The sequence below is a fragment of the Dasypus novemcinctus genome, chromosome 15 (assembly GCF_030445035.2).
Source record: "Dasypus novemcinctus isolate mDasNov1 chromosome 15, mDasNov1.1.hap2, whole genome shotgun sequence".
NCBI classification, from domain to species: domain Eukaryota; kingdom Metazoa; phylum Chordata; class Mammalia; order Cingulata; family Dasypodidae; genus Dasypus; species Dasypus novemcinctus.
In genome coordinates this window covers 19,766,539-19,792,996 of record NC_080687.1, presented here as the reverse complement: position 1 = coordinate 19,792,996, position 26,458 = coordinate 19,766,539, and the positions used below count along the sequence as shown (strand labels likewise).

Genomic DNA, 26,458 nt, shown 5'->3' with positions numbered 1-26,458 from the left:
TCTTCGGCCAGTAGGTAATCTAAAGCTAATCTGTTATCTCTAGTTATGGCTATGAGGGAATTGAGAAAGGTAGTTAGTCCTTGCAGGGCTTCCCCTTTTCTTGAGCTGTGGCTTCTAAGGTGGCACTGAGGTTGCAGATGACATGTTCTTGTGAAATAACGTTTTAATCATTTCTAAAGAGAAATTACTTGCTACATACGCAACCCTTCCATAAAGGTAAATGATCTGCCACAGAAAAGGAAATAGACTAATATTTTAATTGGCATCAATAACACAATTGTAACAGTTTACTATTTTGATTTTAATTTTAAATCTGCAGATGAGCTGATAATCAAAAACTCACAGGTGTTGACATACTTTTAAATACAAAACCGCATATCTCGTTTTATATATTAATGTCCCAGGAAAAAAAATTTCTTCAGAAAGTTAGGACAACTCAATTGAAGAGTTGTAGAATGACATGATTTTAAATTGCTCTTTAAAAAAAAAATCACAACTAAAGTGTAACGACATCAAGTATTTACAACACTGAAAAGGGAAGCAGTAAAAATTGGTCGTGTCAACTCTGGAAATGATGGTTCACTGTCAGTGCAAAGAGTGGAGGAATGTGCAATTGAGACTGCCGATTTACCCCTGCGTGAGCAACTTTGCTCTACAGCTCTCTCGAAGCTTGGTAATGGTTGTCATGGATAAGCTTCCAGGTTCTGAAAATATTTTCTGGAACAGAGAAATGGAATTAGTTTAAAAACAAACCAACAACATATTTTTACCTTAGTTGTCCCGTTCAAGGCTAAATTGCAGCAGGTAGACAGACTGCCCCCTGCAAAGCCGAAGGGAGGAGTGGCCCATAGCAGGTAAGAGTCCGCGCAGCTTGCCAGAACTGGGCAGGACTAATTTCTGTTATGGGGCCTAGGATTGTCCGTCTGCCTGTCCCCCAAAAAAAAATTTTTAAGGAGGTACCAGGGAGTGAACCTAGGACCTTGTACATGCAAAGCAGGCACTCAACCACTGAGCTATACCCGCTCCCCTCAATAAATGTTAAATGAAGACATGTAATAAACAAAGGGTAATCTTTTTAAAAAGATTCCTTTAGACTTTTTTCTTTTAAATGAAAGCATGGTCCTATAACAAAATAACCCAGTTCATTCTTACAACATACTCCATACAAAATGGAATGGCCTATTTTTCATACAGAACCAACTAATGGGACGGCAGGCCAGCAGATATACTGAAATCCACAGAAGGCTAAGCTTAAATTTAGCTGCTGCTTTCAAGGATCCACAAGCCAGCAGGAAGGCACACTAAATGTTGGTGTTATCATTTTGCTTGTCCAGCCAATGGCTATGGTAAAAAGCATTGCAAAAGCAAGGAGCTCAGATGTTCCATCAGTAGACCGTTAGTTCTCAAGTAATTTAGAGTTAAGACTTCGGATAACATTTTAAAACACCTTGCATGTGTGTAGTACTTGGTGGTTTTAAAGTGCTTTCTTACCCATCCAATTGTCAACTCATTCTCTGAGAAAGACATTGCCACTTACTGAAGGAAGAAAATAGTACTAAGGTAGAAAGAGGGGACAGGAGGGGGCCAGGTGGATTGAGGGACCGACGAGCACGTGTATATCCCATCCAGGTGCAGCACTATTCATTTCAAAATGGCACATAATGCAAAGTAATATATGACAGGACAAACCGGACAGAAAATACTCCACTAAACAATTAAATTTGTCAGTTATTTGCAAATTAAAGGCAAGAACACATAAAACAGAAGGAGGTTGAGAGGCAAGAGTGAAGCAAATGAAGACACCGCAGCCATGGTTCTGTCTGCCTGGAGCATGCTTGCTCTGGGCCTCTGCCACGGCTGCTTGCCCAGGACGGGCCCTGCACAGCTGCATTCTCCCCCCTGGCACTTCTGGGGCTGTGATTAAGGGTAAGGGCCCCTAGGCACACAGCTGGAACAAACGTGTGCCAGCCTCCTGGGCCGCCAGAGATGGCCTGCATCTGAAAAGCAGGTGTGAAAAAAGCCCATGTGCCAAGGCACAGGGATAAGAACAGCTAAGTGATTATTCACACAATAAATAGATAAGTATACGGAAATACACAAATAAAACACTTAAGTAGAGCAGGCCAGCCTTCCTAACTGGTTTCCCATTCCCAGTTCCCAGAAACTGGCTGCATGTCTGCCCTGGAGATTGCCAACACCTCTGCATCCTTCAGTCCTGCAGGTAAATTCCCCATTAATATGTTTACACTTGTTTGAGTTGACTGCTGTAACTTTCACCCTGGATCCAATCTAATACCCTGAAGTTACACTCCATCGTCAGGCACAGTTCAACCTTTACACATGAACACTCACAGCCTGTTTTCACTAACACTTTTTTAGGTCTTTGTGGGAAGACATTTAGATCCCTAAATCTGTAAGAATGACACAGCAAAGATAAAAAAGGAAATCAGTCATTTGGACCATCTTGAAAAAACAGCATTAACAGTTTAATATCAAGGAAAGCAGACATGGCTCAAGGGACTGAGCTCCCACCTACCACATGGGAGGTCCCAGGTTTGGTTCCTGGTGCCTCCTAAAGAAGACAAGCAAGACAGCGAGTTGATACAACAAGAGACATGAAAACATAATGAGAGACACAACAAAGCAGGGAACGGAGGTGGGTCAGGTGATTAGGTGCCTCCCTCCCACAGCACACAGCAAATGCAAACGATGAGGGGTGGGGAGAAAGAAATGAAAATAAATTTTTAAAAATTTAACATCAAGAAAAAGATGAGAATTGGATCATGTTTTTAAAGTAGTGAGCAGTTACAGAAAACAAGTAACGATGGTCTCATGTTAAGATTTATAAAATATGCATGCCAATTCAGACAAATTCCTGGTTGTATGAATTGAAGTTTGGGGCACTGGCAAACTGGCTGAATTCAACCCAGTGAGAATATATTCATTCCTAAAGTTCACTAATGATTCAGTGCAGTAGGTCTGTATATTCATTTTATTTTTATTTTTTTATTTTTTAAAAAGATTTATTTTAGTTTTTGGGATTGAAACGGAAAGCTCCCAAGTCCAGCCGGCCGTCAATAAACCAATTTTCCTTCTCAAAATAAAAAAATAAAAAAAAATAAAAATTTATTTTTTATTTATTTCTCTCCCCTTTCCCCCTCCCCCCCCCCCACGCCAATGTCTGCTCTCTGTGTCCATTCGCTGCGTGTTCTTCTGTGACCACTTCTATCCTTATCAGTAGCACTGGGAATCTGTGTCTCTTTTTGTTGTGTCATCTTGTTGTGTCAGCTCTCCGTGTGTGCAGCGCCATTCTTGGGCAGGCTGCACTTTGTTTTGTGCTGGGCGGCTCTCCTTACGGGGCGCACTCCTTGCGTGTGGGGCTCCCCTACGCGGGGGACACCCCTGCGTGGCAGGGCACTCCTTGCGCGCATCAGCACTGCGCATGGGCCAGCTCCACACGATCAAGGAGGCCCAGGGTATGAACCATGGATCTCCCATGTGGTAGACGGACGCCCTATCCATTGGGCCAAGTCCGCTTCACTGTATATTCATTTTAACTTCAATGCCTGTCACACAAAATTGTGCCTACTGATCTTGCCAGAAAAGGCATTTGGAGAACATTCCTGCAACATGTGCCAATGATGAATCACCTTGGGGAGAGGCAATGCTCACCTCTTGCAAAGCTGCCTCAGTTCTTTGTCCCGCTTGCTTCCTTCCACTGCACTTCTATATAAAAATGTCTATAGCTGAAGAGCAATTTTTTTTCCTGCCATACTTAACTTTTGGGCAAAGAGCTAGTTCTACGAAAATAAAAACTCATTCCAAAGACACCTGATCTCAGAGATGGCCTGTTAAGCAAGTGGGTACAGATGTAATTTCATTTTTGGAAATTTTATCCTCCAGACATAATCAGAAATGTGCAAGATGCTGTGTGCACAAAGTTAAACAAGCTAGAGCCTTATTTGTAGAAGCATAAGACTACAAGCAACTTAAATATCCATCAAAATGATACAGGAGACAATTATGATATATCCACACAATGGGAAACTTTGCAGCCCTAAAAAAGAATGAGAACTCAGATATGGAATCATCTCCAAAATACGTGATTAAGCGATGAAAGAAGAGTAGCCTGGTTAATACATTTATGGAAAAGGGGAGCAAGAGGCCGTGTATGTCCTTGCTCCTTTTGTACTTTTTGAATTTTGAATCCTCATGCAATAAACAGACAACAACATGGAAATACACAAGTAAATACATAAAGTCAATGTCCTAGATTCTGAAGAGATAGATGCTAAGCCCTTGGAATTAATCAGGTAGCATTATGCCCAACTTCCACTGATGGGAATGAAACTGGCATTTCCTGAGTTTCTGCCCTTGGGTCCTCATTTTAGCCCTGTGGCCCCTCAGAACCTACTTGACTTCAAATATAAAAACTGCTGCCTGTTCCACCTCAGTCTTTCCCAGGCCGAGAATCCTCGGGTTCTACCATCATTCTTTACAAGTCATGGTTTTGCAGCATTCCACCATAGCCCGATGATCCCTCTGAAATCACCCCAACTTGGCCATGTCCTCTGTCAAGGGTTATTAAGAACAGAGCGCTGTACTCTTGGGGAGCAGCCCCAACATCTCCCTTGTTTAACACTACACCTCTGCTGGTGTTTCATCAAGGCTCACGGTGAGCCACGCTGAGCTAACAAGGGAAATCTCTCATTTTTTCCATTTTAGCACGTGCCATTACCTGCCAAATACCTACACTTGAGCAGATCACCTGCCAAGGACTTGATAGCCATCTGTTAAATTTTATCCGAGTCCTTTCAGAGCCCAGTTCTGACATGCAGTGTGTTTGCTCTCCTTCTAACTCCATGCCCTCTGAAATCCGATAAGCCAGCCTTTCCCAACTTTATCCAAGTCTGTGCCTATTCCAGTTTCTGTTTTAATCCTTCACTCAATTTCAGACATCTGCTCTAGTCAGGTCAATCGCCAGCTGCTGCTTGCATGTAACACTAGCATTTTCAGGACACTTACTACATGCAGGTACTCTGCTAAACACTGGTATACTTAAAACTAAATAACCTTGAAGAAAAAAAGAGAAAATAACACATAAACTAAATAACCTTGAAAACATTATGCTAAGTAAAAGAAGCCAGACACATAAAGCTAAATAGATATGATTCTATGTATATGAAAGTTCCAGAACAGGTAAATCCACAGAAACAGAAAGTAAATGAGTGGTTTCCAGCAGCTAGTGGGTGGGGGAGATGGGGAATGATTGCTAATGAGCACGAGGTTTCTTTCTGAAGTGACGAAAATGTTCTGGACTTTGAAAGTGCTGACGGTTGCACAACCTTGGTCATATGGTAAAAACCACTGGATTGTACACATTAAAAGGGTGAATTGCATGGTAGGGAAATATCTAAAAACAAACAAACAAACAAACCAAAAAACCACCACGTGACACTAGAATGAGGAAACTGAGTCTAAAAGGGGCTATGAAACTTACCAGAAGTCACCCAGATAACAGGTAGGCTATGATTCTGTCTGAATTCAGAGATCACACTCCTATGAACTGCCCTCTACGGCCGCATGAATTTCCTTTATAACATTCTCAGCCCCTTTTGAAGACTTCCGGGGTGGAGAACTTACCACTTCCAAATGAAACCTTCCGTCATTGGGGATTGGTTCCAATTCTACTTTACAAACCCCTTCAAATGAATCATGATTTAACGGCCATCTCACTCCTTCCGGATGTGTATTCAACATTTCTCATCAGTCATCATAACCCTTTATTTACTGAAACCCCTGGGTGCCGAGCACTATTTGGTACAAGCAAAAAAATCAACCCTCGCTGCCCACCCGGCCTTCCTTTCAGAGAATGGTAGAGGACGGCTGGGCCATGTCACCGCACAATCCCCTCCACGTTTGAGTTGTCAGGTGATCCTCCTGCTCCTACCTGAGGCCTGGGGGAAGGGAGATCCCACAGCCCTTAGTTTTAGCCTCCCGAAGGGACACAGCTCTGAGGGTTTTTCTCACATCGTGTCAAAGCTGCTGCCCTGTAATTTCCACACATTAGTCCTGGTTTTACATTCCAGAGCAGCCCAGGAGAAAGCAAAATGACACGTTTCACCTGTAAGTCTTCAGCCTTTCAGTCCTTTAGGAAGGAAGATGGGAGGTGCTGATCCTCATCTCCCTTACGTAGCTGACAGCTTTCCTTCTTTCCCACCCCAAGGCCGCCCTTCCAGTTGGACAGCTTTCCCGTCTCCGAAGGCTTTTGGGAGATTCACCTATAGGCGTCTAAAAATATGGGCCAACGCAAGATGTAATCACTGGAGAAAACTGGGGGAAGGGAGGTGGGATCTGTACTGTTCTTGCTACTTCGAGTTTATAATTATTTCAAAAGAAAAAAGCTTAAAAAAAAAAGGTTCACACTTTCCACATTGAGGTCCCCCAGGCGGTAGCATTCAGTTAAAATCTTGCCAGGGTCATTTCCACTTTGTGCTTTTGCTCTCGCCTTCTTCCCACTTTTCCATTTAAAACCTGCCCTTCCCGATGCAGCTCTGCCTTCCAGGCTCCCAGCCTTTTCCTGCCTCTGTCACCCCCTGGCATTTTCCCTTCTCAGAACATCTGATGGGTACCGAGCACCGCTGCATTCATTCAGCTTCATTCATTCCAAGGCGACACCGAGTGCGCACACGCTATGCCAGGCCCCTGCCCCCAGGGGGAGCTGACCTTGCAGGAGGGGACAGACAACAGACGGCACAGCTTGACTTGGGCTAGGAAAGAAAGAAACAGGGTTCTAGGGCAGAGAAGAAAAGGGGGGGGTGCCTAATTTAGACAGGACAATCTAGAGCAGAAACCACAAGGAGTTGTGCGGAGCTGGAGAAAAGAGCAGAAGTGAATGCTGCTAACTCCCAGGCCCCTGTGACAAAAGAGCATGGCTATATTAAGCCACCAGTTGCGCTCATGCTGAAGCTCCGCCTTTCCCCCTCCTTTGTAGGCCATTTATGAGCACAGAGTGACAGTGTCTGCGTTCCAGCACCCTCGATGCTGCCCGCCCGCCCTCTCGGAATCCTGACCTGGCCCCACAGGTGGACAGAGGCGGCTATAAGGCGAGTGGCAGCCCATCTGCCTAGGGGGCAAGCCATGGGGCGGGCTCAGCCTCCAAGAGGAGGGAGAGCAGCCCGTGGAATTCCATCGTGCATTACTGCCCAAGGTTTGACCGCTGTTCCCAGGGCTCTGAGAAAATAGGAGGCTGGAAACGGGCTAGAGCCCCTCACAGAGGCTGATTGAGAGGCGAGGGGGGGGAGAGGACCGGCAGCCACAGCAGTGAAAGGAACCTAATACTAGGCACAGCGTCTAGTGCTTCAGCACTTGCTGAGCAAGACAGAAATGAGAAAAGCCAGGACACTCCACCAGTTAAATAGCCAGCTAGTAAATACCTCAGGTGCTGGCCAAATATGAACACAGCAGAGGGAAGCAAAACCTTCCCTGAGCCTGGCATGACTTCTAAGCATATCAGATAGCACAGCCTTTTCTCTTCTGTTTGTACTCGGGCTAAAAATAAAGCCAACACACTCAACAACAAAAGGACAAACAACCCAGTTTAAAAAAATGGCTAAGGTCTGGAATAGATGTTTCTGGAAAGATTAACAAATGGCCAAAAAGCACATGGAAAAATGCTCAACATCATTAGCCATCAGGGAAACGCACATCAAAAACATAATGAGATACCACTTCACATTCATTAAAATTAAAAAACAAAACAAGTATCATCAAGGATGTGGAGAAACAGAACCCTCTTATGTTGTCAGTGAGAACGTAAAATGGTGCAGTCACTGTGGAAAACAATTTGGCAGCTCTTCAAGAATTAAACACAGAATTACCATATGAGCCACCGATCCCACTCTTAGTACCCAAAAGAACTGAAAGCAGGCACAAATAGATACTGGTTTGTTCACAGCAGCACTATTCACAATAGCCAACAGGTAGAAACAACCCAAAAGTCCATCGACAGATGAATGGATAAACAAAATATGGTACATTTATGCAATGGAATATTACTCAGCCATAGAAAGGGATGACGTTTTGATACATGCTACCACCTGGATGAACCTTGCAGACATCACGTTGAGTGAAATAAGTCAGACACAAGGGGACAGATATTGTATGATCCCATTTATATGAAGTAGCTAGAATATGCAGGCTCCTAGAGACAGAAAGTAGAGTACAGGTTGCTGGGTAGGGGGGTGGGCAGGACAGAGAGAATGGGGAGTTAATGCGCAATGGGTATAGGCTTTCTGTTTGGGGTGACGGGAAAGTTCTGGTGATGGAGGTGATTAAAATGGGGTGGGGGGCGATTGGGGGAAGAACAAAGCCAGTACTTACCTGCATAAGCGTGTGACACTCTGTTACAAAGGCCCCTTTTGTAATCTGCTTAAATTTATCACAAATGTCTGGAAAACTGGTGGCTTCCAAAATAAAAGCCTGATGTTGTTTAATTAACGTTAAGGCCACCCGGAAGAGAATTTTTGAGCCTTCATTGAATAAACAATCCCAAATCCGAAGCACAGTCTATAGAAAACAAACAAACAGAGGTTAAACAGAAGGATGACGCACAAAGCGACCTGAGACTGGTGCTGGAGCCTGACCAGGCCTTGAGAGAGTTCAGGGCAGAGCATTTACCCTCTTACCTCGACAGGCAGGATATCAACGAACAAGCAGATGAACCAGCGGGACACCACCAGCGTCCACAGCACGCCGTGCCGGTCCATCAGCTCCGCCACTGCGGGCAGCTTCATGCGCACGAGCTCGCCCAGCACCTCCTGGTCCGTCTTCAGGCCCAGCATTGCTGGGCTATAGTAATCTTTCATGGAGAAGAGGAGAAAGGAAAATCAAGAAGCGTGAAGTATACACGCCCAAAAAGCAAGCCCCAGCTGACAGCACCACTCCCCTCGGAGCTGAGGGAAACAAGCCCATCCACACGGGTTCCCTTTCCAAAAAGAAAGGGCAAAATGCAAGGAGGAAGAACTCAGAGGCAAGATCCCAAGCTGAAAAGGCAGCCACGCTCGGTGAATGAGGAGCAAAGCCAGGCTTCCCGGGATGTCCGCCAGGGGGAGCTCTGGAGCTTTGAGGCCAGAGACCCGGCCTGGCTAAGGCCACACTGCGGGGCAGCCCTTAAAATCTGCAAATAGCAACCCCTTTTTTCCCCACTCAGTTCCACTGGAGGGTTAGTCCCAGTAGGAATACACAAACCAATCCTAATCTCAGTTGCCCAAGATAGGGCTGTAAAATGGAATGCCCTGGAACAATCCTCTATCTGCTATAGGGAGCGCTGAGGGGAGGAGCAGCAGGCTCGGCTGGAGTCCTGAGGGCGGGCACCCAGAAGGACCTGGTGCCGTGACCTTCAGCTGTCTGTCCATCTGCCAGTCGCACGAACTTGGGCTAGAAATGCAAGGTGGGGTTCCAGAAGCTCCTAAAGGCCAGGAGAGGTCCAGGGGGCTTGGAGGTAGAAGGTGGGGCTTCCAGGGGCAAGCGAACCCAGTACGCACGCCCACTCAACACTGGTTAATTCAGCTTCACAAGGGAGGATATAAATCCTAGAGACTGAGAAACTTGCCCAGGAAGAGCAGTGGGGTTTGCGGCAGGCCTGCCTGGCTCAGCTCCTGCACTTTGCTCTGGCATTTCCGTCCTGCCTCCCACGGAGCGAAGGCCACTGAGCCAAGGGGACAGCCCGAGGCCCAGCAGGTGGCTGGGAGATGTGGACCCCCTTAGATCATTCGTGTTGTAAAACGCAATTTGAAAAAACGTGACCTAAATACAGATTATCCGTCACCTGGCTGGTGATTAAAACGCCTGCCACGGATGGCCGTGGCTTTAGGCGCGTGGAAGGCCACGGCAGCAGCGAGTGTGGCTTCCCCAGCGGCTGGGAGGATGTGGGGCGCCGGCAGGTGTGGGAACTCTTCTCCACAGCAGCACTCATCCCGCCTCCCTGAGACGCCTCCTGCCTTCAGAGCCATTAGAAACCCGACCCCCCTTCCCTCCACCTGCTCAGGCTTTCTTCTTGGCCTTCACTTCTTTATTTCTCTTCTAGTTTCTATTTTTCTACATATTTTTTTCTGTTATGAAGAGGACATACTTGCAATGAACTTGAACATTACAGAAGGGTATAAAGTAAAAAGTGAAAGTCACCCTCCCCATACCATTGTCTAAATAGTCAATTATTATAAACAGCTGGGTACACCTTTTCCTATACATTTTATATAACCTACACATACATACTCACACATATTTATAGTTATTTTTTAAAGATTTATTTCTCCTCACCCTGCTGTTTATTCGCTGTGTGAGCTTCTGTATCTATTTCTCTTTTTGTCTTCTCTTCTCACTTTTTCTCCTCTAGGATTCACCAGGATTCAAGCCTAGGGACCTCTGATGTGGAGAGAGGTTCCCTGTCAGCTGTGCCAATTCAGTTCTTGCTTTCTGCTGTGCTTCACCTTGACTCTTTCCCCCTCATCTCTCTTTTGCTGCATCATCATCTTGCTACATGACTCACTTGTGCAGGCACTCGGCTCGCCGCGCAGGTTCTCGGCTCACCACATGGACACTTGCATGGGCACTGGCTCACCATGAGGGCACTGGCTTGCCACGCAGGCATGCTTTCTCTTCTTCTCTTTCACCAGAAGGCCCCAGGGATCAAACCCGGGTCCTCCCATATGGTAGGTGGAAGCCCTATCACTTGAGCCACATCTGCTTCCCCATACTTACTTATTTTACAAATAGGATTATATTATACATTGTCCTAAAAGTTGCTTTTATTTCCCACTTTACAAATTTCCCTGGGCAACTTTTCATATAACCTCAAACAGATTTACTGCACTTTATTACTTTTTTAATCAATGACTTTTAGTATAATCAAAGTCGTATGCACTCTTTTAGATGGTGGCAAGGCATTCTTATGTGTGAATGAACCATAATTTACTTAACCAGCTCTCTGCTGATGGACACTGAAGCGACTGACAAGGTTTTGTTAGAAGTAATGCCACAATAAAGAAACCTTTGTGCGTATGTGTATAGGGTAAATTCCTACAAGTGGGGTTGCTGGGTCAAAGGGCGCTCCCTTCTGTAGTTCATGGAATCCTCCATGGTTTCTCTAAACGAGAGCAACTTTTAGAAAGTGGTTGATGGCCTAGGATACTTCATTTCATTTACCAACAATTCTGGGAGAATGAGCCAAACTTCCTAACAACTACAAGAATACAGAGAGGCCAAACACAATGTTGAGACTCACTTTATTTTCTCCTTTATTCCCACGGAGGATGATGGCTTAGCTTGGAGACATGAGTCTTGCTATTGTCAGTGCTGCCTGGGGACTCCTGGCCATCAGAATAAGGTGCTCTCACAGCTACTGCCATGCGCTCAAAGTCCACTTCTAACAGGCTTTCTGCCTTATCTTTCTTTTGAATGGGCAGTTGTCTTTCCTAGGAACTTAGGGGTTTCCAACTTAACTTCTTAGCTTGTTAACATGATGCATTGTAATACAATTTAGTCTTAATTTATGCTATAAAAATTCAGTGACTAATCTATTGAATAGGACAGGTAAAGACATTGTGTACAAACACAGTCCGTGTGCAGCCTTGGCTATTCATCATCTCAGGGGGAGGAGACATTTTTAATATTTTGGTTAAAACAGATCGTTATACATAATGACATGACATCACAATTATATTTTTTGAAGTGTAAGCATACAATCAATAAAGTATGTTTAATACTAAGTATGGTGAAAACAGTTTAGCAGAAGCCAATCCAGTTACAAATTATCAGGGACTGAGAAAATGCTTCCTGACCAGGGGGCTTCCAGGAAGACGACACCAAAGTAGGTAGGCAGAGGTCAACCCTCTCACAAAAACAACGGAGGAAGGGCAGAGAGCTACCTGAGGGAGCTGCCCTGGGGATCTGCAGGCCAGGAGAGTGTGGCACATCATCCAGGAGGGAGAGGGACAGAGAGACCAAGAGGCCAAAAGAAAACCTTGAGTTACTTGTCCCTGAGGCTCAGAACGCACATACACCCCACCCTCAAGGGGAAAAGCCTCGGCCAAAACCCTGGCTCACTGCAGCCAACTGAGTGGAAAGAACATTCTCCTCCCCGGGAGGAAGTGGGGTCTGATGGAGGGTGGAGAGAGGCTTCTCTTCAGTGAGTTTGGTAGGCTGAGTCCTTTTTGAAACCCACCTTCTCCAAAAAAAAAAGACCCCAGCTAGCACTGAAGCGGCTGGGTGGGGGGGTATCTGGTCAGGCAGTGTCACACCCAACCACCTTGGGAAAGAGGAACTAGGTCAGCGTGGGGTAGCAGACAGGCGCTAACCACCAGCTCTGGCAAACTGTCAGAAGCCCTGAAGGAACAGGGCAGGGAGAATCAGATAAGCTTTCAGAAGCTCCCCTCCCCACCTGTGGAGTGAGTGCAGCTCAGTGGAGAAACGCCTGCCTCACAGCATCTAGTCCCTGCTACCTCCTAAGAGAAGGGTTCCAGAAAATGACTCCCTGGGTTGTCAGGCATCCAGCCAGTGCCCTGTGACAGGAGCTTACAGAAAGAGATATTTGTTTTGTTTCATTTTTAGGTTGTTCTGTCTGTTGTTTTTTATTTTTTATCATTTTTATTTTTTTATTCTTTATTTTATTCGCTAGCACTAGGTACCTTACCTGTGGAGGGCAGGCAGCCTGAGACAGTTCCTAGCGGCCTAAGAGGAAAGCCTGTTTTCCTGGGTTGTTTTCTTTCCGTTTGTTTTTTTGTTTGGTGTTTTTTCTCTCTCTGTTTCCTTTTTTTTTTCTTTTCCTTGTTTTTTTTCTCCTTAGTTTCTTTCTTTCTTTTCTTTCTTTCATATTCCCCTTTTCCACTGCTTTTCTTTCATTTACCTTTCCTTGTTCGGTCTTCTCTCTCTCTCTCTCTCTCTCTCTCTCTCTCTCTCTCTCTCTCTCTCTCTCTCTTTTCTCCTCATCTTTCTGGACTTTTATTCTATTTTTTTGTTTCATTTTCTTTAATTTCACTTTTTAAAATTCATATTGCTTTGTATTTATGGTTTTTCACTCTTATTACTTATTTTCCTGATGATTTTATGGTTCCTTTTCTATCTTTCTTCTTATTTTTTTAAATATTTATTTTTTATTATCCCCTACCCTCCCACCCCTGTTCCTCCCTGTTGTCTGTTCTCTGTGTCCATTCACTGTGTGTTCTTCTGTGTCTGTCTGTATTCTCATTAGATGGCTCTGGGAACAGATCCTGGGACCTTCCGGAGTGGGAGAGAGGCAATTACTCTCTTGCGCCACCTCTGCTCCCTGTTCTGCTACGTCTTCTTATTTTCTCTCCTCTCTCTTTTTCTTTTTAAAGATTATTTATTGTTTTTATTTATTTCTCTCTCCTTTCCCCTCACCCCCAGTTGTCTGCTCTCTGTGTCCATTCGTTGTGTGTTCTTCTATGTCTACTTGCATTCTTGTCAGTGGCGCCGGGAATTTGTGTCTCTTTTTGTTGCGTCGTCTTGCTGTGTCAGCTCTCCTTGCATGCGGCGCCATTCCTGGGCAGGCTGCACTTTCTTCTTTTTGTGTGGGGTGGCTCTCCTTATGGAGCACACTCCTCGTGTGTGGGGCTCCCCTACGGGGTGGGGGGGGACACCCCTGCATGGCACAGCACTCCTTGTATGCATCAGCACTGCACGTGGGCCAGCTCACCACATGGGTCAGGAGGCCTGGGGTTTGAACCCTGGACCTCCTATGTGGTAGGCAGATGCTCTATCAGTTGAGCCAAATCTGCTTCCCTCCTCTGTGTCTCTTGTTGCGTCATCTTGTTGCGCCAGCTCTCTGTGTTGGCAGGCACTCCAGCACGGGGTAGCTTTTCCATGCGGGTGACATTCCCACACAGGGTGGCACTCCTGTGCGGGGCCACACTCCTGAGTGGGCCAGCACTCCACATGGGCCAGCTTGCCCTCACCAGGAGGCCCTGGGCATCGAACCCTGGACCTCCTATATGGTAGACAGGAGCCGAATTGGTTGAGCCACATCCATTTCCCTTATTATTATTATTATTATTACTATTTTTTTGTCTTTCTCTTTCCAGTTCTATGGTCTTAAAGTTTTTTCAGGGAAATATGAACAACTGCAAGGATACAGAATAAGTGGAACCAAGTGTCAAAAAGGAAACTTAACACAAAACCAAACAAAACCCTAGAATAGAAAGAGAAGCTAACCATCTGAATAAGCCCATCAAGAGAAAGAGGATGCCTAGACACCAGCAAAAAATTACAAGCCACACTAAGAAAAGGAAGAGATGGCCCAGTCTAATGAAAAACTAAAAAACAGGAGCAAAGGCAGAATATGGAACAACTAATCAAGGATATCCAAACAAATATCATGAATCAATGTAGTGAAGTGAAGGAAGAGATTAAGGATATTAAGAAGACAAGGGGGAACACACTGAAGAAACTGTAAACATACAAAGAGATAACAGATATGATGGTAATGAATGGCACAATGCAAGAAATAAAAAATACACTGGAAGCACATAACATTGGATTTGAACAGGCAGAGGAAAGAATTAGTGACTTCAAAGATAATATATCTGAAATCTGACAGATAGTAGAACAGAGAGATAAAAAGGTAGAAAAAATTCAGCAGGAATTTGGAGAATTGAATGACAATTTGAAATGTAGAAACATACATATTATAGGCATTCCAGAGGGAGAAGAGAAGGGAAATAGGGCAGAAGGAGTATTGGAGGAAATAATGGTTAAAATGTTCCCAACTCTTTTGAGGGACATGAACGTATATATCCAGGAAGCACAGCACACTTCAAACAGTATAAATCCTAACAGGCCTACCCCAAGATATATACTTCTCAAATTGTCAAACACTCAAGACAAAGAGAGAATACTGAAAGCACCAAAAGGAGAGTCATCACATACAAAGGAAGCGCGATAAGATTAAGTGCTGACCTCTCACCTGAAACCAAGGAGGCCAGAAGGCAGTGGTATGACATAGTTAGGGTGCTAAAAGAAAAAAGCTGTTAGTCAACAATTCTGTGCCCAGCAAAGCTTACATTCAAAAATAAGGGAGGGTTCAAAATATTCACAGATAAACAGAATTTAAGAGAGTTTGTCAATGAGAAACCTGTTCTTCAAGAAACATGAAAGGGAGTTCTACAGGTTGACAGGAAAAAACAGGAGATAGAGGGTTGGGAAAGTGTAGAAAGGAATACTATTAGTAAGAATAACTAAAAAGATAAAAAGAAAAATGAAAAACAAAAATGACATATATAAACCTAAAGAAAATATGGCTAATGTAAGTAATACCTGGACATTAATAACATTGAATGTTAATGGGTTAAACTCTCCAATCATGAAACACAGATTGGCAGAACTGATAAGGAAATAAGACCTATTCATATGCTGTCTACAAGAAACTCACCTTAAACCCAGGGAAGCAAGGAGATTGCAAGTGAATGGTTGGAAAACAATTTTACATGCAAACAATAACCAAAAAAGGGCTGGAATAGACTAATATCAGACAAAATATACTTTAAATGCAAAACTATTTTAAGAGACAAAGTAGGACACTATATATTAGCAAAAGGGATAAACTATAAAGAAGAAAGAACAATCAAACATTTGTGCCCCAAAATACATGAGGCAAACATTGGAAAAAGTAAGTGGAGAAATAGATGCCTCTACAATTATAGTGGGGGCTTTAATATACTATTATTACCATTAGAACATCTCAACAGAGGGTCAATAAAGAAACGCAGACCTTGAATAATATTTTAGAGGATCTAGACCTAATAGACATATATGGAACATTACATGCAAATACAGCAGGCTATACATTCTTCTCAAGTGCATATGGATCATTCTCCAAGTAGACCACATATTAAGTCACAAAACAACTCTCAATGAATTCAGAAAGACTGAAATTATGTAATTTCTCTGACCACAAGGGAATGGAGCTGGAAATCAATAATGGGCAGAGAACAAGAATACGCCCAAAGATATGGTAGTTAAACAACATATTCTTAGACAATCAGTGGGTCAAGGAGGAAACTGCAAAATAAATCTGTAACTACTTGAAATAAATGAAAATGAGAACACAACATATCAAAACCTATGGTGCGCAGCAAAAGCAGTACTGAGAGGGAAATTTATAGCCATAAAATGCCTATATTAAAAAAGAAGAGCAAAAACCAAAGACCTAACTACACACCAGGAGGAACTAGAAAAAGAACAGTGAATTAATCCCAAAGCAAGCACAAAGAAGGAAATAACAAAGATTAGAACAGAGCTAAATGAAATTGAGAACAAAAATATACTAGAAAAAAATAACAAAACCAAAAGAGGGTTCTTTGAGAAGATTAATAAAATTGACAAACCCTTAGCTAGACTAACAAAGAAAAAAAGAGAGAAGATACCAATAAATAAAATAAAAAACAAGGGAGTGAATATCACCACCAAATCCACAGAAATAAAGAGTACTGTAAGAGGATACTTTGAAAAATTGTATGCCAACAATATGGACAACTTAGATAAAATGGACAAATTTCTAGAAACACATAAGCAGCCTACATTAATGAAAGAAGAAACTGATGAACTCATAAGACCAATCACAAGTAATAACATTGAATTAGTCATCAAAAACCTCCCAAAAAAGAAAAGCCCAGGACAGATGGCCTCACGGATGAATTCTAGCAATCATTCCAGAAAGAACTAACACCAATCCTGCTTAAACTCTCCAAAAAATTGGAGTGGAGGAACATTACCTAACTCATTCTATGATGCCAACATCACACTAATACCAAAGCCATATAAAGATGCCACAAGAAAAGAAAACTACAGACCTATCACCCTAATTAAACTGGATGCTAAAATTCTCAACAAAATATTTGTTAATTGTATTTAACAATACATAAAATGAATTACACACCATGACCGAGTGGGTTTCATCACTGGTGTGCAAGGATGGTTCAACATAGGAAAATCAATCAAAGTAATACACCACATTAACAAATCAAAAGAAAAAAATCACACAATCATCTCTATTGATGCAGAAAAAGCATTTGACAAAATACAGTATCCTTTCTTGAAAAAACACTTCAAAAGATAGGAATAGAAGGAAACTTCCTCAACATGATAAAGGTATTATGAAAAATCCACAGCTAACATCATATTCAATGGTGAAATGCCGAAGGCTTTCTCTCTAAAATCTGGAACAAGACAAGGATGCCCACTGTCACCACTCTTATTTAACATTGTATTAGAAGTACTTGCTCAATCACTTAGGCAAGAAAAAGAGATAAAAGGCATCCAAATTGGAAAGGGAAAAATAAAACTTTTACTATTTGCAGATGACATGATCCTATACATAGAAAGTCCTGAGAAATCTACAAGAAAGCTTCTAGAGCTGATAAATGAATTCAGTAAAGTGGCAGGGTATAAGATCAGCAAACATCAGTAGCATTTCTGTACACCAGTAAAGATCAATCTGAGGAGGAAATCAAGAAAAAATTTCCATTTACAATGGCAACTGAAACAATCAAATAGCTAGAAATAAACTTAACTAAAGATGTAAAGGACTTGTACACAGAAAACTACACAACATTGTTAAAGAAGAACTAAATAAATGGAAGAATATTCCATGTTCATGGATCAGAAGACTAAACATCATTAAGATGTCTGTCCCATCCAAACTGATTTACAAATTTAATGCAAGCCCAATAAAAATTACAACAGCATTATTAACTGAATTAGAAAAGCTAATTATGAAAATTATTTGGAAAGACAAAGGGTCCCAAATAGCCAAAAACATACTGAAAAAGAAAAACGAAATTAGACTATTCACACTACCTGACTTAAAGCATTCTACAAAGCTACAGTGGTCAAAACTGCATGGTATTGGCACAAGGATAGACTAATTGACAAATGGAACTGAATTAAGAGTTCTGATATAGATCCTTGCATATATGGTCAACTAATATTCAACAAGGCCATCAAGCCCATTCAACTGGGAGAGAATGTGCTCTTCAACAAATGATACTTGGAAAACTGGATGTCCATATCCTAAAGAATGAGAGAGGATCGCCATCTCACACCCTATGCAATAATTAACTCATAATGGATCAAAGACCTAAATATAAGAGCATAGATGATAAAACTCCTAGAAGATAATGTAGGAAAACATCTATGGGATCTTGTAGTAGGAAATAGTTTCATAAACTTTATACCCAAAGCACGAGCAATGAAAGATAAAAATAGATAAATGGAACCTCCTCAAAATTAAAACTTTTGTGCTTCAAAAGAGTTTGTCAAGGAAGTGAAAAAAGGCTGGCTACTCAATGGGAGAAAATATTTGATAACCACTTATCTGATTAGAGCCTAATATCTAGCATAAAAGAAATCCTACATCTTAGAACAAACAAACAAAAAAGACAAATACTCATTTAAAAAATGGGCAAGAGATTTGAATAGACATTTCTCCAAAGAAGAAATATGAATGGGGAAGCAGATGCGGCTCCCACCTACCACATGGGAGACCCCAGTTTCAGTTCTTGGTGCCTCCTAAAGACAAGCAAGACAGTGAGCTGACACAATGGGCAGGTGCATTGAGCTGACGCAGTAAGAGACATAAGGAAAACATAATGAGAGATACAACAAAGCAGGGAGCAGAGGTGGCTCAAGTAATTAGGCACCTCCCTCACACATTGGAGGTCCCAGGTTCAGTTCCCTGTGCCTCCTAAAAAGAAACCAGTACACAACAAACAGACACAGCAAATGCAAACAATGAGGGGGTGGGGAGAAATAAATAAAAACAAATCTTAAAAAAGAAAAAGAAATATGAATGGCAAAAAGCACACGAAAAGACGCTCAGCATCACTAGCTAATAGGGGAATGCAAATCAAAAACTGCAATGGGATATCATCTTACATTTATTAGACCGGCAGTTATTAAAAATAGAGAGGGAAGTGGATTTGGCTCAACTGATAGAGCGTCTGCCTACCATATGGGAGGTCCAGGGCTCAAACCCAGGGCCTACTGACCCCTGTGGTGACCTGGCCCACACGCAGTGCTGTTGCTCACAGGAAGTGCCCTGCCACGCAGGGGTGTCCCCCGCATAGGGGAGCCCCAGGTGCAAGGAGTGCGCCCCGCAAGGAGAGCCACCCCATGTGAAAAAAGCGCAGCCTGCCTAGGTGTGGTGCCACACACAAGGAGAGCTGACATAACAAGATGATGCAACAAAAAGAGACACAGATTCCCCATGCCACTGACAAGAATCCAAGCGGACACAGAAGAACACACGGTGAATGGACACAGACAGCAGACAACGGGGAGGGGGGGAAGGGGAGAATAATAAATAAAAATAAATCTTAAAAAAAAATATAGAGAATGACAAGTGTTGCAGGGGATGTGGAGGAAAGGGAACATTCATCCACTGCTGGTGAGAATGTAGAATGGTGCAGCCATTGTGGAGGACAGTTTGGCAGTTCCTTGGGAAGCTAACTATAGAACTGTCATATTATCCAGCAATCCCGCTTAGGACTTTATACCCAGAAGAACTGAAAGCAGGACATGAACAGATATATGCACACCAATACTCACAGAGGCATTATTCACTATTGCCTAAAGTTGAAAGCAACAAGTGAATGGATAAGCAAATTGTGGTGTATACATATACAATGGAATACTCCTCAGCTATAAGAAGGAATGTAGGGAAACGGACTTTGGCCCAGTGGTTAGGGCGTCCGTCTACCATATGGGAGGTCCGCGGTTCAAACCCCGGGCCTCCTTGACCCGTGTGGAGCTGGCCATGCGCAGTGCTGATGCGCGCAAGGAGTGCCGTGCCACACAAGGGTGTCCCCTGCGTGGGGGAGCCCCACGCGCAAGGAGTGCGCCCGTGAGGAAAAGCCGCCCAGCGTGAAAAGAAAGTGCAGCCTGCCCAGGAATGGCGCCACCCACACTTCCGTGCCGCTGACGACAACAGAAGCGGACAAAGAAACAAGACGCAGCAAACAGACACCAAGAACAGACAACCGGGGAGGGGGGGGGGGGATTAAATAAATAAATAAATAAATAAATAAAAAAGAAGGAATGTAGTATTAACACATGGGACAACGTGGATGAATCTGGAAGACCTTATGTTGAGTAAAGTAAGCCAGTCACTGAAGGACAAATATTATACAACCTCACTGATATGTCAAGCAAAATGAGCAGATTCATAGAGCTAGAATCTGGAAGATGGTTATCAGGAGATAGAAAAGGAGCAGAGGGAATTGAGCTGATGCTCAGTATGGGCAAAATCTATGATAAGGTGGAAGTGGGCAGTTGGACAGTGGATGGAGGTGATAGTGCTGCAGAGATATTATTGGGTTCAACTGTGCTGGAATGTAAAAGGAAGTAGGGTAGGGGATTGGGTTGGACTATCCATGGAACTGGGGGGTGGGGGGCTGGAGGAAGGAGCAGGTGAACTCTGGGGATTTGTAGGTCTGTGGTTAAAACTACAATGGTGAGAGCAGTGTGGCTCAAGCAATTGAGCGCCTACTTCCCACATGGGAGGTCCCGGGTTTGGTTCCTGGTGCCTTCTAAAAACAACAAGAACAACAAAAAACAAATAGGCGAACAAATGAAAAAGCCAGCTCATGGAAGCTGATGTGGCTCAGTGGTCAAGCACCGGCATCCTACTCACGAGGTCCCTGGGTTTAATCCCTGGCCCTAATATCTCAAAACAAACAAACAAACAACAACAACAACAAAAATTACTATGGTGGGAATGTTCTTCTGGTAAATAAGTCAGGGGAGGGTTACTGGTACAGGGCGTTGGGAGTGGGGGAATATGCAGGATAGAAAGCACCTGGGGCATGCGTCTATGGAATATGAAAGCGTTCATCTTGTCATAGTTTGTTATCTCAGTGGGTGGAGACCCACAATATAAAAAAGAAAATATTAAACTCCCATCCTGGGAAGTCCTGCTATGTTCTCAATCAGAGGGGCATGACTCTCTCGAGAACATAGGCAGTGCCTAATAAAAGAAAACAGACCAAGACATCAAGCCCTCATTATTACTGCATGTAACGATGAACTTCATTCCTCAAAAATGGACACTTAGTGGTTACCATAAGTTCTGAGGGGAGGGGGAAGGAAGAATAGAGTAGATGGGATGTAGGGCATTGGAATTATTCTGCATGATCTTGCAATGATGGATACAGGCCATTTTAAATGTTGTCAAAAGCTATAAAAGTACATGATGCAAAATGTAAATCATTGACCATGTTTAGTAACAATGCAATATTTGTACATCAAGTGTAACAAATGTACCATACATATGTAAAATATTATTAATAGTGGAGAGGGAGAGAAGGGGAGGGGACCGGGTATATGGGAATCCCCTATATTTGCTATGTAACCTAAAGCTTCTTTGAAGATAAAGTGAAAAAAATAAGACTATCGGGAATAGACGGAAGAAACTGTCACTGTACATAAAAGATAACAGATCTCATGGTGATGAAAAACATGGAGGAAAAAAAATTTTATTGTACTTAATTTTTTTCATTTCTACCTTTATTTTTGTATTTTATTTTTTATTTTTATTTAAATTTTTAGCTTTATTTTTGGGGAGGTTTTGGATCACAGAGGGTCACAATGGTGGCAGAGAAGAATCACTGGTGTGGGGTGTTGGTGAAGGGTGGATATGTGGGGAGGAGTGCAGCTGGGAAATACCTCTGTGACATATGAACATGTTCAAGTGGTCACAGGGCATTGTCTCAGTGGATTGAGACTCACATAATAACTAAAAGAATACTGAATTCTCATGCTGGGGAGTTCTTGGGGAGTTCTGCTACATTCTATAATAGAGCAGTAAGAATCCCCAAATTAAATGGCAGTGCCTAGTGAAGTAGGACAGACCAATATGCTAGGCCCTCAATATTAATGGTTGTACTTATGTACTTTCCTCCAGAAATTGAAACTAGTATTATATAAGTCTAAGAGTTACTTCTTTTTTTTTCAAGATTTATTTATTTATTTCTCTCCCCTCCCCCCCCCCCCCCCGTTGTCTGCTCTCTGTGTCTATTTGCTGCGTCTTCTTTGTTCGCTTCTGTTTTTGTCAGTGGCATGGGAATCTGTGTTTCTTTTTGTTGTGTCATCTTGTTGTGACAGCTCTCCATGTGTGCGGCGCCATTCCTGGGTAGGCTGCACTTCCTTTTGCGCTGGGCGGCTCTCCTTACGGGGCGCACTCCTTGCTCTCCTTACGGGGCGCACTCCTTGCACGTGGGGCTTCCCTACGCAAGGGACACCCCTGCATGGCAGGGCACTCCTTGCGCACATCAGCACTGTGCATGGACCAGCTCCACATGGGTCAAGGAGGCCCAGGGTTTGAACCGCAGACCTCCCATGTGGTAGACAGATGCCCTAACCACTGGGCCAAGTCCACTGCCAAGAGTTACTTCTTGAAAACCACCTTGTTGCTCAAATGTGGCCTCTCTAACCCCCAGTGTGGGACATGACTCCTGGGGAAGAGCCTCCCTGGCATGGAGGGATTATTACCAAGCACCAACTAATGATACATTTGGAAAAAGACCTTGACCAAAAGGGGAAAATATTAAATACAAATGAGTTTTTATGGTTAAGAGATTTCAAAGGGAATCGGGAGGTCATTCCAGAGGCTACCCTTATGTATGTCTCAGCAGGATCTCATTGACTACCATCGTAAACAGTGCCTCAAACAGCAGGGCTATTGAGGGCTCTAGAGACATCTAGACACTAAATTAGGGCAGACAATCTCAGGAATTTGGGACCTTGTCAGTGGGACTTACTTTGGAATACGTGCTCCCCAATGTAACAGTGAAACTCATTTACAATTTTCCTAGATGTGACTCTTCTGCCCTTTTTATTTGAACCTATAATTAGCACTATACTCATTAAATATATGTCCCAGAGACCTAAATCTTTGGTCTGTTCATATGCTGGTTGAGCCCTAAATATCAGCAAGAGTTGCAACACCAGTTCTTTGAACTTGCCCAGGACAACAAACAAAATGATGATGATGGAAAACACTCATGCCAAAAAACAGAGATTATCTACAACTGCAAGCAAGACTGTTCCATCCTTCTGTCCCATGGGATCTAAGTCCCTCTCAATCAGAAACAGAGTAGGCATCACCATTCCCAAATCCTCAAGATGGAGGAATGAATGAACATAAGGGGGGAATGCAATTATGGATTTAAGTGGACATGATTACTCTAGCAATGGAAGAATTTATATCATTGCTATAAAGGCAGTGGTCACCAGAGGTTCCGAGTGAATGGAGAGGGAAGAGTACCTGTAACATGGGGTACTTTGAGGACACTGAAATTGTCTTGCATGCCATTACAAATGAAAGATACAGGCCATTATACATTTTGTCAAAACCTATTAAATTGTGTGGTAAAAAGTGTAAACTATAAGGTGAACTATAGTGCATGGTTAGTAGCAAGCCTTCAATATGTGTCCATCAATTGTAAAAATGTACCGCACTAATGAAAGATGATGTTAATGGGGGAATGTGCAGGTAGGGGAGTAGTTGGGGTATATGGGAATCCCCTATATATATTTTTTTAGTCCCTATATTTTGATATAAAATTTATGTAATCTAAAGCTTCTTTAAAAATTAAAAAAACACAAAAAGAAACTTCTTTCTTTGTATCTATCTCTTGAGTTTTTGTGCTATTAGCTTTTTTTAAAATTCTTTTTCCTTTTTAATTGATCAACGTTCCATTCCAGTTGGGGAGAAAGGAGCACAGATTCTTTAAATTATGTTCACTCTTTTTCTCTCTGAGAGTGTCTTTAATGCAGAGGAAACCAGATTCGAGCACCAAGGACCAGTAAGGCAATTTGCAGAAAGTAAAGGATAAAGGCTAAGCACAGCATGACCTTGTTCTCAATTATAGAGAGCAGTTTAGAACATCTTCCAAAAATAAAGGTGTTATGCTCTAAATTAAGTGCCTGAACCCAAGGTCTAGATCACGAGAAAAGGATGAAATGAAGCCCACCTGTCCTTTTCCCTTACCGGCTCCTGTCCTTGAATATTTATTCTATGCCTGGTGGCTGCAGCATCTTCCTAACTATTCTTCCTGAAGCAGACGAGCACTGCACCAGCATCTAAACATGGGAATGGCACACTGACCCTGAAGCTTCCAGAATGGGGTGCCTGCACTGTCTCTGCCTCCCTGCTGCTCTGAACCCAGGCATTTAAATCCAGCCCCAACTGGGTCTCTCCAGACGCCAGGGTCTTTATGCCATCCTCCATAACCTGAAGTTTTTTGTTTGTTTGTTTTTTTATTTGTTTCTCTCCCCTTCCCCCCAGTTGTCTGCTGTGTCCATTCGCTGTGTGTTCTTCTGTGTCCTCTTGTATTCTTGTCAGTGGCACTGGGAATCTGTGTCTCGTTTTGTCGCGTCATCCTGCTGCATCAGCTCTCCGTGTGTGCAGCACCATTCCCGGGGAGGTTGCACTTTCTTTCGCACTGGGCGGCTCTCCTTACGGGGCGCACTCCTTTTGCATAGGTTCCCCTACACGGGGGACACCCCTGCGTGGCATGGCACTCCTTGCACGCATCAGCACTGCACGTGGGCCAGCTCATCACACAAGTCAGGATGCCCTGGGTTTGAATGCTGGACCTCCCGTATGGTAGGCAGATGCCCTATCCGTTGGGCCAAATCCACTTCCCCATAACCTAATGTTAAAATAGTTTCAGTCACTTCGTTGGTAGAAAGTGCCCAGCTTGTTTGGAAGCAAAAATGAAGCCCGAAACTGTACCCAAGAGTTGAGAATTAACAAATGATTATGATTACTGAAACACTATGTAGATGTTTTCTCTTTCTCTTCCCTTTTGTATATTAAGAATAGCGAAAAGTTAAAAATTACTGAAACTCATAGACTGAGCTTACTCTTGTTTACAGTTATTTCAAATCTAGGCTTAGAAGTAGATATAGCTCAAGTGTTTGAATACCTGCTTCCCATGTACGAGGTCCTGGGTTCAATTCCTGGTACTTCCTAAAAAAAAACAAAACAAAAACAAAACAAAACAAAAACACCCCACCAACTCTCACTGGGGAGCAGATGCAGCTAAGTGATTGAGTGCCTGCTTCCCATGTACTAGGTCTTGAGTTCAATTCCTGGTACCTCCTACCAAAAAACAAACAAAAAACTAGGCTCACCCTTGTGCACACTTACCATTGTGATGGTAACCATTCCACCCTGTCCTGTTTGAAAACATAAAAAACCCTGCTCCCTTGTTCAGGGAAGGCAGATTTGAGACCCCTGTCTTCTGTCCTTCCAACAGTGTTAATAAACCTGCTTTCTCTTGTGACGTCCCAGTGTAGACTCCAATTCACCTCTCCAGGCAAGAACTCAGAGGGACACCTGTGGGGTTTCCCTCACTCTCATTCTCCTTGACATACTTCTGCAAACAATCCCATAAATTCCTTACTCAAGTTCAGAGCTGGTGCTTTCCCAGCCCTCAAAACACAAAGGAGAGGACGTAGCTCTCCTAATCCCCTCACGGACCACTCACTTGTCTGAGGTGAAACATGCTGGCATGCCTTCATGCACTGAAGGCAGGCCAGAAGGAGTCACACAAAAACGTTGACCACAGCAGCTTCTGGGTGGTGTTACTTTTCTCCTTTACTCTTTTTAATTTTTTAAAATATATATATATTTTTGAATGTTACATTAAAAAAAATGAGGTCCCGATATAGCCCCCACCCCCCTCACCCCACTCCTCCCACATCAACAACCTCTTTCACCACTGTTGTGCATTTCATTCCATTTGGGGAATACATTTTGGAGCACTGCTGCACCACATGGACAGTGGTCTACATTGTAGTCTATACTCTCCACCAGTCCACCCAGTGGGCCATGGCAGGACACACAATGTCCAGCAACTGTCCCTGCAGTACCTTTACTCTTGATTTTATATTTTCCACATTTTCTGTAAGGAACATATATGACTTATGTGAGGTTTCCCTGCCCCCCCGATATGCAGGTTTTCCATCTGGTATTTTTAGTTAGAAAACAAAAGGCACGGGTCAAACCATATTATTACTATTATCACTACGCACAACATGGCCAAGGACCTCCCCTACTGACTGCCGACTCTACGCAAGGCAGTGGAAGGGGAAGAAGGAAGGACATCTGAGCTGTAATTATAAAGCATCATGAGTTAATCCCATGATTTGCCTCATTGAAAATGAAAGAACTAATACCTTGAAATCATTTGGGGTTAAAAGGCTCATGCAGTAGGGTGAAAAAAATGGGGGCCCCAAAAGGCGGAAAGATTCAGTTCAGTAACTCTCCACAGTGAAGGTCCAGGGTAATCCTGAGGGAACAGGGCCCTGCCTTGTGGACACACAGCTAGAGGTGGGTGCCTTGCCCTGACTCAGCCGGGGTCCTGGCCCTCACGGCACT

General features: G+C 43.3%; 1 protein-coding gene across 1 annotated transcript in view; it reads right to left on the bottom strand.

The window, feature by feature from the left end:
* Nucleotides 1-238: 238 nt before the first annotated feature.
* The window catches only part of GRTP1 (growth hormone regulated TBC protein 1), a 73,452-nt gene continuing 47,232 nt past the window's right edge, over nt 239-26,458 (bottom strand). The window contains exons 6-8 of the mRNA XM_004450745.5: nt 8,688-8,860; nt 8,383-8,568; nt 239-717 (exon numbers count right to left, since the gene is read on the bottom strand). Coding sequence (XP_004450802.1) covers nt 628-717; nt 8,383-8,568; nt 8,688-8,860 — 449 coding nt within the window. The 3' untranslated portion in view covers nt 239-627. The remainder of the gene's footprint in view (nt 718-8,382; nt 8,569-8,687; nt 8,861-26,458) is intronic.